Source organism: Abramis brama (assembly GCF_963993115.1).
Source record: "Abramis brama genome assembly, chromosome: 16".
NCBI classification, from domain to species: domain Eukaryota; kingdom Metazoa; phylum Chordata; class Actinopteri; order Cypriniformes; family Leuciscidae; genus Abramis; species Abramis brama.
In genome coordinates, this window is record NC_139978.1 from 17,159,216 (window position 1) to 17,174,198 (window position 14,983).

The following is a 14,983-nucleotide window of genomic DNA, read 5'->3' on the forward strand; positions in this document are numbered from 1 at the left end:
GACTTAACTTAGTGCTGAGTGCCCACATTTAATACCACCACAACCATCTTTGCTTAATGAAGTGAAATTTCCCTGTTGAGGACTCCTATTCATGGCGTGTAGTGATACTGAGATAATCCTACCCTTTCCAGAAAAAAAGGACTTTCTCTCCCTGTCCTCATCCATTTATCTTCTCTTTTATTTCAAGTTTAATCACTGACAAAAAATAGGCTTTCAATGATATTTTCATGTTACGGTCGATATTAAAAATCTACACCGATGTGTCTGCACTCTTAAAGGGATGCATTTAAATAAAGAATATACAGAAAACAAAAGTTTCAAAAAAAGGATAATGCCCAGTCAGTCTAAATATGAATACAAAATAAGAGGATTTTTATTTTTATTTTTTACTTTGAAAGAGGCCACAGAGTGATACAAGAGACTAGCACAGCTATGGAAATCAGACTTTTTTTTTGACAGCAGAATGCTGCAACTGATTTTTTAGACTCAATTGTGCCAAAGAGCAGAGTAACAAATATGAAGTAGTTCCTGATGGACATTATACAAAAAAAGAATAACTTATCTTAGCTCATACTAATATGGTAACAAATATATTGTGCATCCCTAATTTTATGTGTACGGAGAGTAAAGACTAGCAATGTTATTATAAGGTTTAAACGTTACAAAAATATTTTGGTTTTTAATTTCAGTTTAGTTTAAATGGTTTAGTTTTAATGATTCATAAACAGTGCAAGTTCATTTAGATCATAATAGAATTAGACACTTTATGCAAGATTTTATTGAAACTAAACAAGATTTCTGTTTGGGTTGTCACATTAGCAACATTTTCAACTTTCAATCATGTTCAATAGTGTAGCGATGTATGAAGCACAGCTCACACTTTTAAACCAAGCATTGTTTTTATGGTTAACACGGCAAATCCGGGTGACTAACTTGAACCCATTAAAGATAGCATTGATTTCTATTGAAACGGCTGGATTTTGCTTGTGAAAACTTGCCAAATAATGTTTAATGTGCACATCAGCCTGTTACTAAGGTAGCATTCATTTCAGATCTGCGCGTGCCAGGTAACAAGGTGAAATGCTGTTGGTGGTTGTTCACTACCTGTCTGTCTAGGTGGTCGGGTCTTGACTGAATACACCATCTTTTTTTACTATATTTACAACCAACGCTCTTCACAGCACTCAAAAATACAACAACCCTACCACTCACATGTGCACAGACACACACATCAGAACTTGCTTAACTGGTGGGGTTGACACAACCGAGGAAAACAATGGTGGTTGAGAAAGCTGAGGAGGGAAATGGACTGAAGGAACAGATGAAAGGATAATGTGGGATAAGGAACATGAGCAGCTTACCCTCTCTCTCTCTGTCAGAGACACCAGGGCTGCGAGTCCTGACCCGTGGGCTACTCGAGTCCCCAACCCCTGGATAATGCTGAGATTTGGTTGGCTGTGGCTGCTGCTGTTTGGCCTCTTGGGAGGATTCATGTGCCATGGTAATCTGCTGCTGGTACAACGCAAGAGCGTGGGGCATAGCCTGCTGCTTCCCTAGCAACCCAGGCCGGTTATCTCGTCCTGCTACTGACACCTCTGGCATCTACACACAAAGACAAAATGCTTATTTTATGCTTACTATAAACCATTACACAAGACATGTACATGTTTATAATCTACTTAAATGTGCAATATAATGAAAAACTAAATTAACAGGAAAAGGAGTCATTAAGAAAAACACAATGTTTACAATATCACAACTACAAGCACATTAACATGACCGCCAAGGGTGTGCAATATTGACGAGGTGGGGGGGAAAACGGACAATATTTCCCCCTTTAAATTGATGGTAACACTTTATTTTAAGGTGGCGTAGTTACACGTTACTACACGTACTTACTATAGTAATAACAGTAAAATATGCATAATTACAAGTAACTAACCCAAAACCAAAATCCAACCATAACTCTATAGTAAGTACACGTAGTTAATTAATATTACTCAGTGCTTATTTGAAACGGATAATATTGCATCTAAAATGTAACTCACAACGTTAACTTGTTTATTGAACTGTTGTATAAAATCAATATCGTATTTGCAATTGTGGGGTTAGGGTTAGCAGACTTTTGATCATACAGGGGCATTTTTGGGCATTCTAACTGAATTATAATAGGCTACATCACACAGCAAAAGTGTTCAATATCAAGGTATGATTTTGTTTTTTCAAAGTGAGTGACATACTCGATAAGGTCAGCTTGCACATTGTTAAAACAGCAATTATGATATTATTGTAAACAATAAATATTGCATACCCCTAATAACCACCCATATCCACATCACTGACTTCAGTAACAGAGTGGGTGGTGCTCACATGCAAAAAACTGCTAGTCAGTTATAACGGAGGTAATTTACAAGCAATCTTAAATGGACAGCAACAACCAAACCCATTTGAGCCATGTTAGAAGTCAGGGGGAAAAAATACGTCCCTTTAAAAATAGACTAATAAAGAAGAGGGAAAATACGAGGTCCTCTTAAAACACCACATATCAGTTTCCACACCCCTTCTCTCGCCAGAGCTCAGACCGTTCAGTCTTCTGTAAACTCATCATGAGTGTCTGAATAGCTAAGAGCAGAGGTGGAAAACTAGCATCTCATGGGATTAAAAACAGCCTTAGTAACCATGGCAACATGGAGAGAAGATGCTAATCTGTGTAATCTGGCCAGATATGGCTTGGGTTAAAAACCTCATGAAGTTCAAACCACAATTGACTGAACATGATTAACGGCAGAATGAAAAGCAGATGAATGTTGGCATACTCACAATGGGAGGTATGGCGGCCGCTCTCTGCTTGAGCGTTTTGAGGTCCAGTGGTTTCTGAACTGGAGAAGAGATCACTCCATCATGGGCGAAATTCAACAAACTCGGCCTAGGAGACGTCATTGTGTTGAGAGTGAGAAGTGTTATTGCTTAATATGGTTGTGGTTCTCTCTTATTTACTGTCTTTGTAAACAGCCCATTAATGCCACAAAACCACAAACACACACACTTAATCATCATCCCACCACACATAAACAAATATAGATTTTCCACATGCAATCGTATGGAAATGTAAAATGCAAAATACACGAAAGATAGCCAGACAGACACACACACACTTCTCGCTCTGTTATGTTTGGCAAGCTAACAGGGTAATGTTTCCCCTGACTCGGCCAACATATACAGTGTTTGCTGTCATGGAAAAAATAGAGTCCTACAGGACAAATCAACAATCCCAGCCTCCTTAACCAAAAAACACATCAGACCCCACCCAAGCAACCAATCAACCCTCACTGCCAAACACACACATTCTCACCTGTTCTTTTCTGAGCTTTCAGTCTCCTCCACCTCATCGGCGCTGCATGTGGCGCTGGAGTCGCTGTCGTGAGCTCCGCTCTTTCCTCCGTGCTCTTTCTTCTTGACCTCTTTCTTGCCTTCCTCCACCTCCAGGGCAGGAGGCTTCTTATCCTCTCCTGCCACCTCCTTACCACACTCCCCTGGTTCAATCTTCACTTCCTGCTTCAATCCTCCCTGCTCCCCTTCTCCCCTCTCCACTTTTGGCTTCTCATCCGGCCCTGTCTCCACAGCTGCCATGTCCTTGTCCGTGGAGGAGGAGGAGGAGGAGGAAGTAGCGTTGGGTGCAGATTTGGGCCGTGCCGAGCCCTCTTCTTTGACCTTACTGTCATCGGATGAGCGTGGGGAAGGGAGGCTCTCAGTGTCTGAGCTGTTATTGGCTCCACCTGAAAAAAAGGTGATGGGAAACGTTGTAAGATGGCATGACATGGACGGTAGCTGATCTGTTGAGTGTGGTTTGGTGATTGGGTGATTAGTGGCACTTCTGACTGCTTTAAAGTGGTTTCAGTTTGTTTTATCCATGTTAAATCATTTCTCCCATGTCCTAGAATAAAGATCTGATTATGGGCTTGATCAGCCTTTTTTGGTAAAATACACTACCATTCAAATGTTTGTGCAAGGTAAGATTTTTTTTATGCTGACCCATGCTGCATTATTTATTTGACAAAAACAGTAATATTGAGAAATATTATTACAAATTAAAATAACTTATCTATTTTTAGATATTTTTATATTCATGAGATGACAAAGCTGAATTTTCAGCATCATTACTCCAGTCTTCAGTGTCACATGATCCTTCAGAAATCATAATAATATGCTGATTTGGAGCTCAAGAAACAGTTCTTATCATTATCTATGTTGAAAACAGTTGTGCTGAATATTTTTGTGGAAATAATGATACATTTTTTCAGGATTCTTTGATAAATAGAAAGTTCAAAAGAACAGAATTTATTTGAAATAGTCTTTACTGTCACTTTTGATCAATTTAATGCAACCTTGCTGAATAAAAAATATTAATTTCTTCCAAACTATTGAACGGTAGTGTGTGATTGTGTGGAATTTGTATATTGTGTATGATGGTAATGACATTTCACTTTTTGGAGAAATAGCTGGATAAACATTTAACAAAAGTTAGCTAGCTGTCAATTAACTTAAAAAGTTTTAGAAAAACTTGATTGTTCTCTAAAATGATTAGCATGATGGAAATGACAGCAGTACTTAAATTGTTTACATAAATACAAAATATCACTTTAAAAAATAATTTAAAAAAAATTATAGTAATAATACTGAAGTCCAAATATAAGTCCAAAATAATGAAACTCTGACAAATGTAAGATTTAACAATATGAAACTTCCTAATAATATCATCCTTTGGCACAAAAGCTCCTAAATGAAAGAATCACTCTTATCTAAATCTAACATGTTCTTTGTCAAATCAAAAAGTAAACATAACTAGTAAATACACAGCAGAGGATTATGATAAGCCTCATTTTCCCACTGGCATAACAAACCCCAGCCGTTGAGTGTGCTCTCCCAGCTGGAAGTAATTACACAATAACCATAACATAATAAGCACTTCCCTTGCTGGCTTTCTTTCACAAGCTTTGACCTGATAAATGTGGCTTTATGAACGCTTACGAAAGCCATTTATCGGCAAGCCACACCTGATTGCCAAACACACAGGACAAAACACTCATTTCATAGCTGCCTGGCGGACGTGTGGAAGTACAGCTCCAAAACTACAGCTCCAAAACTACATCCACAGCACGACACACACTTTGACAGCAAGACACTTCCCAAAATGCAGCTCCCCTGAAAAAGCAATCCATGTTCATGCAGAGTGTCGCCTCTTTCTCAGAACTTGACAAAAGTAGGTCAGGGTTCTATCACGGGTGAGGTCATAGGTGAGTCTCGGCCACGTGTTCCTGATATTCTGAGAAAAGCACGAGCTGCTGTGGGATTTCCTGGCAACCGCAAAACCTCAGAGGTGTTTCATTGTGACTTGTTTCATAGCTACGTCTGATAAAAAATTACTGAACTGCTAATTTGTTTCTCAGATGTTACCACTGAGTTTCATTACTTCCATTAAACAGTCAATGAGTAATGTGCAACAAATGACTCTGTTTGAATGGAAATTAATCATTTTAAAAGTTACTGCATGATGTGGCGGTGTGAGTCTCAAGTGTTTGTGTGTGTACGCACCCTCTCCATCCTCCTGAGCCTCTTCTTCATTGCCGCTGACTCCCGATCCCTCCATCTCCTCTTCCTCTGCAGCAGATGGAGCGCTGGCCTCCTCGTTCTGAAGAGCTTTACCTTTACGCCTGGCTTTACGCTCTCTCTCCTACAAAAAAAAAAAAAACACAACATGAAACCAATACTACTGACAATTATAAATAATTAATCCCACGCTCTCTAGGAAACGTGTCTGTAAAAGAAACTGACCGATTTTATTTTATGCTGTTGCAGAATCTCATCCAGTTTCTGTCTCTTCTTGTAGTTGAAGTAGAAGTTCTTGCACTGAGAGACAGTTTTGGAGCCCACCATCTTGGCAATGGCGGACCAGTTTCGACCATACTGGAGCAGACCTATGGAGTGAAAGTAAGAGAAGGAACATTCTCACTTTACTAATGCAAAAAAAGGAAGTAGAGCTATAGTTATTTTAGTTATCATAGTTACTTCTTTGCATGAGAAACCGTGTCACTAACTGCATGACGCAACTAAAACATTTCTCATTTTATTGATACATAGAACGGGAAATGAGGAGGAGAAAAAAAGGGGAATGAGACCTGGCGAGGGAGACCAGTATACATTGTATACAGTTTTCAATGGATTTTAAACATTTCAGTTTTCTTTTTTGTGAATTTTGAGTAAAACTGTGTAAAATAACTGGCAAATTTAGTAATTAAACTACAGTTCAAAAGACTGTGATCAGAAAGAAATTAATACTTTTATTATGCAAAGATGCATTAAAATTGATCTAAATTGACAGTAAAGGCATTTATAATGTTCCAGATATTTAAAAAATAAGAAATATTTCTTGTGCACTAAAGCAACATATTAGAATGATTTCTGAAGGATCAAGTGGCACTGAAGACTGGAGTAATGGCTGCTGAAAAATCAAGCTTTGCCATCACAGGAATAAATTACATTTTAAAATATGTTCAAATAGAAAATGTAGCCTTGGTTATCATAAGAGACTTCCTTCAAAAACATTTTTAAAACAATCTTACTGACCCCAATCTTTTGAACAGCAGTGTATGTGTAGGTCTCACTTATTTTTCCCTACCTGGTGTCCCACTAAGTCTTATTCACTCAAAATAGGGCAGCACCAAGGCTGTTACAGTTTAAATAAGATTTATATTGCACACTGCGGAACAGACAATATCTTTCAACACTAACAAACAAAATCCTTGTGTGCCAGTTACGGAAGCCTCAAGCGTTCCCATCCGGCCAGCCTTGCGTCGTCATTAAGGAAAACCTCAATAAAAGGTCAAAGATCATTTGCTGCAGCTTGCCGTCTGAAGAAGGAAAGTGGGGCAGCAACCAGACATGAACTGTTCTCAGTCATTTAACACCACGCTAACGCTCAGCAGACACCAGCCAAGTCGTAGGGTGCTGTTTAGCTTCACATTAGGAACCTATCTTGTCCAGTCTAAATAGTTGCTTTGATTTATATCGCTAGTGACCACAATAAAGCACTGCTGCCCTCCACATCAAAGCTACAATTTAGCTCGGACAGGGATAGAGAGAAAATGAGATGGAGAGATAAAATGAAGAGTGTAAGTGCATTGAGCTCAATAAAAAATGCTCTTGGTAACAAACAAACAAAGCAAAGCAAAGCAAGACATCACTTGAAGTCTGATTTGTTATCCTCACCATCTCTGATCCTTGTTTCTGTCTCTGTTTATTCCTCAAACTTCCAGTTGTTTGTCAGAAACACACGCACATCCTAATCTATGTAACATGGCAAACACCCGCTGACAGTGCAAAGACTGTTTAAATAAAGCCTGCTTAGCAATTCTTACACACACAATCACCCAGAAGTACTTTTACATGGCAGGTCAAAAGTCAATGAAACTCTATTATTGCCCAATCCAACAAATGGCAAAGTTGCAGTTAAATCCAGTGAAAGCCCAATCAACTTCCTGAAATGAAGTTTTCATCCATCTTCAATTTCAAAAGACTGGATTTTTTATTCACTACACAATCCAGACCTCCAAATATAAGAGTACTCCAATAAGACGATGCTGTCCAATCAGCTTTGGTAATTCAAGAGCATGTGCCAATGCTGCATCCAATCAAAATCCTCAGCACTGGCCCACTGTGGATCGTCCAATCAGGGAGTTGCATAAAGAAAATATGCGGTCCACTGGTCCACTCTTCTCTATCGCTCCATCTGTCTTTTCATTTCGCCCACATGATCTCCATAGAAATGCACAGCAGAGGCTCTTGGAGCTCCAGCACAGCGTGAGGAAGAGCAAGAATTAAGAGAGAGAAAAAGGGAGTGGTGTTTGGGAGGGAAATGAGCTCCCCATTCCTCTTCTGATAGTTGTGCTGTCGTTTCTCTGATTCTCTCTAAATGCAGCAGCCCTTCTCTTTTTCCTCTCTCTCTCTCTCGCTTTCTCTCTGTCTATTTATCAAACTCACATGCTTTCTCTCGCCAGCCCTCTCTCTTTCTGTCTCAAGGCCACAGTTTTTTTCCACTCCTCTTCACTGGCTGCCGCTTGGCTGGACTTTAACAGCAAAGTGAAGCTGAGATGCAGTGACTCCACCTCCCTAATGCCCGTCCTCCCTCCCTCCCTCTCTCCCTCCCACCCTCCCTCCACAACCTCATTTGATCTCTTCTATCATTCTGTCTCTTCTACGCTCTCTAATGCATATTATCTGCGCCAAAACGCTTCTACGCTCTCTAATGCATATTATCTGCGCCAAAACGCATCTACACTCAAACACTAAAGCAAACAGACAATAAGACCAATAGATTGTGTCAGGAATAGAGAGAAAGGGATAGAGATGTGAGAGGTTTGATGTTGATATCATGAGAAAGCAGAGGGAAAGCAATTCCTCCTAACTGACCTGCTTTTCTTCTTCAATGTGACCTCTACACACAGTCCTTAACAACAGTGTGTGTGAGAGAGAGAGAGAGAGAGAGAAACAGGGAGGCTTGCCAAATCCTCTAATTCGTGCCAACCCACAATTCAGCCACTTCCTTTCTCTCTGTACTCCAACAACTGAATCTAACCACTCACTCAAAGCTACAGAAAGAAAGAAACTGAAAGACTGAAAAAAGACGGATAGAAAGACGGTAAGAGACAGATAAAAAGAAAGACAAACATAAGACAGAGATATAAATAAAGAGAGAAAGAGAAAGACAGACAAAGAGAGAAGACAGAAATAATAATATGTATGTATGTATGTATGTATGTATGTATGTATGTATATATATATATATATATATATATATATATATATATATATATATATATATATATATATATATATACAGTGTTTCCCACAGAATTAGATTCTATTTGCGGTGGTGTGGTGTTTGGGGACCGGGGACCGGGGACCGGGGACCGGGGGGGGGGGGGGGGGGGGGTGATTAAGTTAAATATATCATATATATATATACATTATATAATATATATATATATTAATATATATATATATATATATATATATATATATATATATATATAATGTTTATATATACATCATATATATAAACTTTATATATATATATCATATATTTGTATTGACAAGTACACATTCCCATTGCCAACAGTTAGTGTCAGATAACTTAAAGACATAGCCATTGCTACACTTTCTATGCTATGACTGCTCCACAGACTTTTTGTTGCTAATTTTGCTCACACACAAACCTGGAACTGGACACACACACACACACACACACACACAAACTCACAAACTTACTGACACACTCAAACACAGGCTCACACACACACATTCAAAAAGACTCACACACACACAGATTCAAACACAGACGCACACTCACACACACTCAGACCCAAACACATACTCAGACACACACAGGCTCACACACACACACACACACACCAAACTGGACCTGGAGGTGGACACACACAGACTCAGACACACACACACACACACACGCACACCTGGAGATTGAGGTGGACAAAAACCAACACACACCAACCTGAACCTGGAGATAATAATAATATAATGTCTAGTCTGGTGGCTGTGATATGAACCTACCAACGTCCGTTGCAATGATTTTTGGAATGACTGATCGCGAGAGGAACAAATTACGTTTTAGTCGCATAACATCGGTTAATGGAAACGCCGTCATTTCGCAATAGTTGTAACGGATATTTAGAAGAAAAAAAATCGCAAAAGTTTTGCGCGAATCTGTAATGAAACGCGACCGCGCTTAACATCTAGACAACTTCTCAGAGTTGTGTTGAGCAACAGTGTTCATTATACTAACCATTCAACTCCGGATTGATTCTGGAATCTTCTCTGGGGGAATAAGCATTAAGCACCGGCAACAATCCGCCCTCTACATGCTCATGTTTTGATTCAGATCGTGCGGTAAGAGAAGGAGGGGCTAGTCGTGCCTCCATTGTCAGTTTGTGAGAGAAAGGGGGAGCAAGCAGCGCGAATAAAATACAATTTTACCCATATTAAATAGTTAAAAAATCTGAATCAATCCGTGGCGGTCAGCATTGATATGTGGCGGGCCGCCACAAATTAATGAATGTATGGGAAACCCTGATATATCTTTATATATATATAAAGAGAGCGAGAGAAAGAAAGGAAGACTGAGAGACAGAATGAAAGACAGAGAGAGAAAGAGACAATCAGAATGACAGTGACCAAAAGACAAGAAACACAAACAGGGAAAGACGGACAGGAATAAAGACAGAGAGAGACTGAATGAACAGAATGAGAGACAAGAGAGAAAAACTGAAATACAGATGGATAAAAAGACAAACCCAGCATAAGACACAGGAATAAAGACAGAGAAAGAGAGAGAGACAAATAAACATAGAAAGGAAAACAGAAAAATAGAGCCAGGCTGATGAGTATTTTATTATTAATCTATTATAGTTCCTTGCAAAATTTCACATTCACCTTAGTAAATTCACTCAGCAGAATCCCTTATTCATTGTTTTTAGAAGAGAGGTCCAACAATACATCCAAAGCATTTTGTTATCTAAGAATCTTAAAGCTCTTAAGACAATAAACTTGTTTCAACTTTTTAATTTATTTCATTAAAGCTTTCTGGTCTGTTCTGTGTTTTTTTTTTTTTTTTATGGGCATATGTACAGGCTATATGAATGTATGTATGTATGTATATATATATATATATATATATATATATATATATATATATATATATGCTGCTTTGCTTTCTTTATTCCGTTGTATGTAATTTGTACATTTTTGCTATGCAAGTTATATTTTTGATACCTTGGCATTAATAAAAAATAAAAAAAAGAAAGAAATTGAAGAGAAGAGTACTTAGGCATGCGCGAACGCACGGGACACAGTCTAAGCACATACATGCTTACTTTAAGCAAAGAGGAGAGATTCGCGATTGCACTGAACACGTTTTAAGTGCAGGCATATTCTCTGAGCGAGCCCAGAGAAAATTCTTACAAGAGCAATGTGTATCTGAGAGCGCGTGCCCAGTTCTCGCGCGCAAGCAGAGAGATTCGCACTCGGCACATTATATTCCGTGCGCGAGCAGAGAGATTCGCGCTCGCGCATTTATATTCCGTGCGCGAGCAGAGAGATTCGCGCTCGCGCATTTATATTCCGCGTGCGAGCAGAGAGATTCGCGCTCGCGCATTATATTAATGTACTTTCGCGCTACAATAATGCGCTCTCGACATTTGACTGGATAATAACGCCATACGCCTATGTTCATGGTTGCATAGCAACGACAGACGCCACGGGAGAGCAAGCGCTTGTGGAAAGGAGAAAGCGGTGCGAACTGCGCTCTCCATGATAAGGAGGAAGTATCAGCAAAGAATTAATTGATTTCTAGCCCTTGCATTAGCTTTACTACTAGATATATTTATGGAGATGAGAAATAAAAAGCCGTCATTATGTCATTATAATATCAGTCCGTCAGAAAAGCAGTTCTAGGCTTATTCTTGGCTGGATAACTCTTAGCAGGTTTAAAAAGCCCTTTTCAAATTAAATATGAATGCAGTTTTGGATTAAATAAAAGTAGTCAAGTCAAATAAAACACGTTTTATCTCCTGTATAGTTTGGTAACACTACAATAAGATACCATTCATTAACATTACTTAATGCGTTATCTAACATCAACACATTGAGTGAACAATATATTTTTACAACATTAATTAATGTTTGTGAATGTTATTTAATACAAACACTTGATTGGTCATGTACACAATGCACATTCATTGTGCATTAAATTGTGCATGTTAACTTTTGATTTTAAAAATGTATTTTTAAATTAACCCCAAGGAGAATAATTGCGACAGTATATAACTATTGTTTATTGTTAGGCCATTTTATCTAATGTTATCTAACAAATGGAATCTTATTGTAAAGTGTTTTTAATACTACAGTTTCCATCTTTGTAACCGTGATATACACTTTAATATATGTAAATTTAATCTAAATTAAGCTTTGGTACTGAAATTGGTACCGAGAACTGTGGATTTTCACTGGTATTGGTACCGAATACTGAAATGTTGGTACCGTGACAACACTAATACATAGTAGGGCTGTCACTTTTGTGAAAAAAACCTGTTTGATTTTGAGACATAAGTGTTCATTGAATCGATTGTAAAATCGATTTTCCATGTCTAAAGACGTTTCCATTTTAAACGCCAAATATGGGCAAATCCACGGACAACTAACAGGCATTAGGACGACCGTAAAGAGGGCGCTTGAGACGAGCACAAGTCAGCAATATTTCTGATGATTTATTGGCGTGAAGTTTCGTGCACAATGACAAACAGGAGTGCAACATTCTCGAAAAACAATAAGCAGAGTGGACCACCATAACATCAATGAAAAACATTACTGCAGGCTTCAACATGGCTGTGTTTACGATTAGAAATGTCAAACAAATTTCGCCTACGTAGGCGATTGTAGCCCGTATCCCAAATCTGTATCTGTATGCATGAGACTGTCTGAATACCGGCAGAATTCACATTTTTGTAGTAAAAAGAGACCCATTATGCAGAGGTATAATTTGCTGTTATGCATGTTTGTCAGAGCCTGCAGTTGCTGTGTGATGCGCGTTTGCTGCGGGAGTATCGTCACGAGCTGGATGCGCTCCGAAACCGTTAAAATCGATTCCCTATTTTCGTTTTCGAAATTTGCGTTGGTTGGTCCGATCGATTGTGCAATCGATTTTCGAACATAAAGTGACAGCCCTAATACATAGGCCGCTATCCTGCTATGAAGTGCCCTCACAGCCACATTCACACTTACTTCCCCTTATTTACTCAGAGACGTGCACACAAGCGAGGCCACCCTGCCTTTAAAAGGCCGTGCCAGCGCGCATTAGTCACAGAGAAGAGCTGCTCTCTCTCTGTGCAGGAATGTAGCGAGACAGCCAGGTGCCATTAACATATATTACTGTTGTCTCTCTCTTTCTCACTTTAAAAATGATCACGGATAAACACATTAGCATAGAGAGCTGTAAGCTGCTTTATAAAGGACAGACGGGGTATCTGACTGGCATTAAAAGGGTCAAGGGATGAGGGGTGGTAGGATATTTGGGGACAGACTAGAAGATAAAGCGGGTACACTGACGTTAAAAATAAATAAGACTAAGACTGAGGTATAGGCTTTGATGGTGTTAATGAGAGACATGTTAATGACTATGAATATGAGACTATGTTAATGAGAGACACATCGAATCCATTTATAATAAAAATGCAAAAAAGTTGGGGAAAATTAATGAATGAATGAATAAATAAATTATTATGTAAATGAATAATGAGTAAATAAATGAGTAAATAAAAATAGGGTTCTTACACCAAAATAATTTATTTCAATATTTAAAAGAACAACTAAATACATAAAGAAATTAATTAGTAATTAAATAATTAAAAGAATAAACATGGTTCTTGCACAAAATAATTTAAATATATGAATGAATAAATTAATAATAATAATAATACATACATAATACATAAATTAACGAAAGAATGAGTAAATTAATAAAAATAATATTTATTTATTTAATTAAATAGGGTTCTTGCTTTAAAAACATTTAAATGTTTATAAATGAAGGACAGAGCGCTCTTCAAAAAAAAAAAGTGAATATCTGTAAAATGTAAATCAGATTCAGATTCTACATTACATAAATGAATACTTGAGTTCTTGTGATTGTAAACAACAAATCTGATTTGGCTCAGGGGACTTTATCATTAATGAAGTGTTATTAAGTTACAGATCTTGTAAGCCAGAGCAGCGTAAGGCAGGCGGCCCGATGGATCAGATATGTGCCGGTGCCAGATAAACACAGAGCCGTTAACAGAGTGACGTGGAAGTAGCTCATCTGAAGTAGGTCAGCGGAGCGGCCGTTTAACACACTAACAGTCTACATTACAGTCCAAACACGAACAAGAGAAGATTAGACCTTTGCTCTTTACTCAAGCTTTCTGTCCTTTTCCCTCAAATACAATCCCTCATGAAGACGTTTCAAGGTCCAGTAACGAAGCTCTGTTTGTTAAACCAAGAGTAAATGAAAGCAGCAGATCTGAACAACCAGCTGTCATGTAAAGACACAGCACCCACATTTAGACACATTATTATGTGTATCACTGAGTGGATGTGTGTGAAATGAGGCCAAGGGCACAGCGTGTGATTTAATGCTCATGTAAATGTTTGTGGAGTTGCTAGGCTGAGTGTTACATGTCTTATCAGGCAGAGTTACATCTAGTTAATTTGACACAGGGAAATCCTAACCGTCAACATCCTATGAAGACAAACAGAAAGCCCATTATGACCTTTTCTAACTTAATTGTATGTGCACAAATGGATTCATCCAGTGGGCAAGTTGTCTATTCAATAAACACATTGGTGACAAAATACACAAACACACAAAATAAGTACTGACCTTTCTTTGCCGTCTCCATCTCCTCTTCAGTCCAGCGAGAGCTTTCGTTCATCTCCAGGTTTGCTAAAATACAAAGAAGAAAAAGTCTTTATAAGGCAAGTCAGCAACCATCTTGGTAACAACCTGAGCAGCTATTTTCTGTTTTCTAATTTCTAAGCGCAGGTACCATCTAATTAAATGAGTAGAGATTAAAAACTACAAAACTGTTTTTTATGTTTCGATAATATATTTCAATCAACAACATTTAACAAATCTGAAAATAAAAATAAAGAAAGAAAATAAAGAATTCAAACTCGAGGTGAAGCGACCTACTACCCTCAAATAGTGCCCTTGGCTTAGTTTTTTGGCTTTGACGTCAACCCGACTTTCATTTCCAACCAAAATCCAACGTCTGTCCGACGTCGGGTTCTGGCGTAAATCTGATGTCGGGTTTTGACGTCAACCCGACTTTCATTTCCAAACCAAAATCATCCCCTGACTGACGTTACTACTTTC

General features: G+C 38.4%; 1 protein-coding gene across 3 annotated transcripts in view; it reads right to left on the bottom strand.

Moving 5' to 3' along the window:
- The window catches only part of ncor2 (nuclear receptor corepressor 2), a 116,994-nt gene that overhangs the window by 19,559 nt on the left and 82,452 nt on the right, over positions 1–14,983 (bottom strand). For all 3 annotated transcript variants that reach the window (XM_084086870.1, XM_084086869.1, XM_084086868.1), the window contains 6 exons: positions 14,489–14,551; positions 5,833–5,975; positions 5,593–5,731; positions 3,353–3,776; positions 2,821–2,926; positions 1,362–1,602 (listed from right to left, as the gene is read on the bottom strand). In XM_084086870.1, the coding sequence (XP_083942996.1) occupies positions 1,362–1,602; positions 2,821–2,926; positions 3,353–3,776; positions 5,593–5,731; positions 5,833–5,975; positions 14,489–14,551 (1,116 nt within the window). The remainder of the gene's footprint in view (positions 1–1,361; positions 1,603–2,820; positions 2,927–3,352; positions 3,777–5,592; positions 5,732–5,832; positions 5,976–14,488; positions 14,552–14,983) is intronic.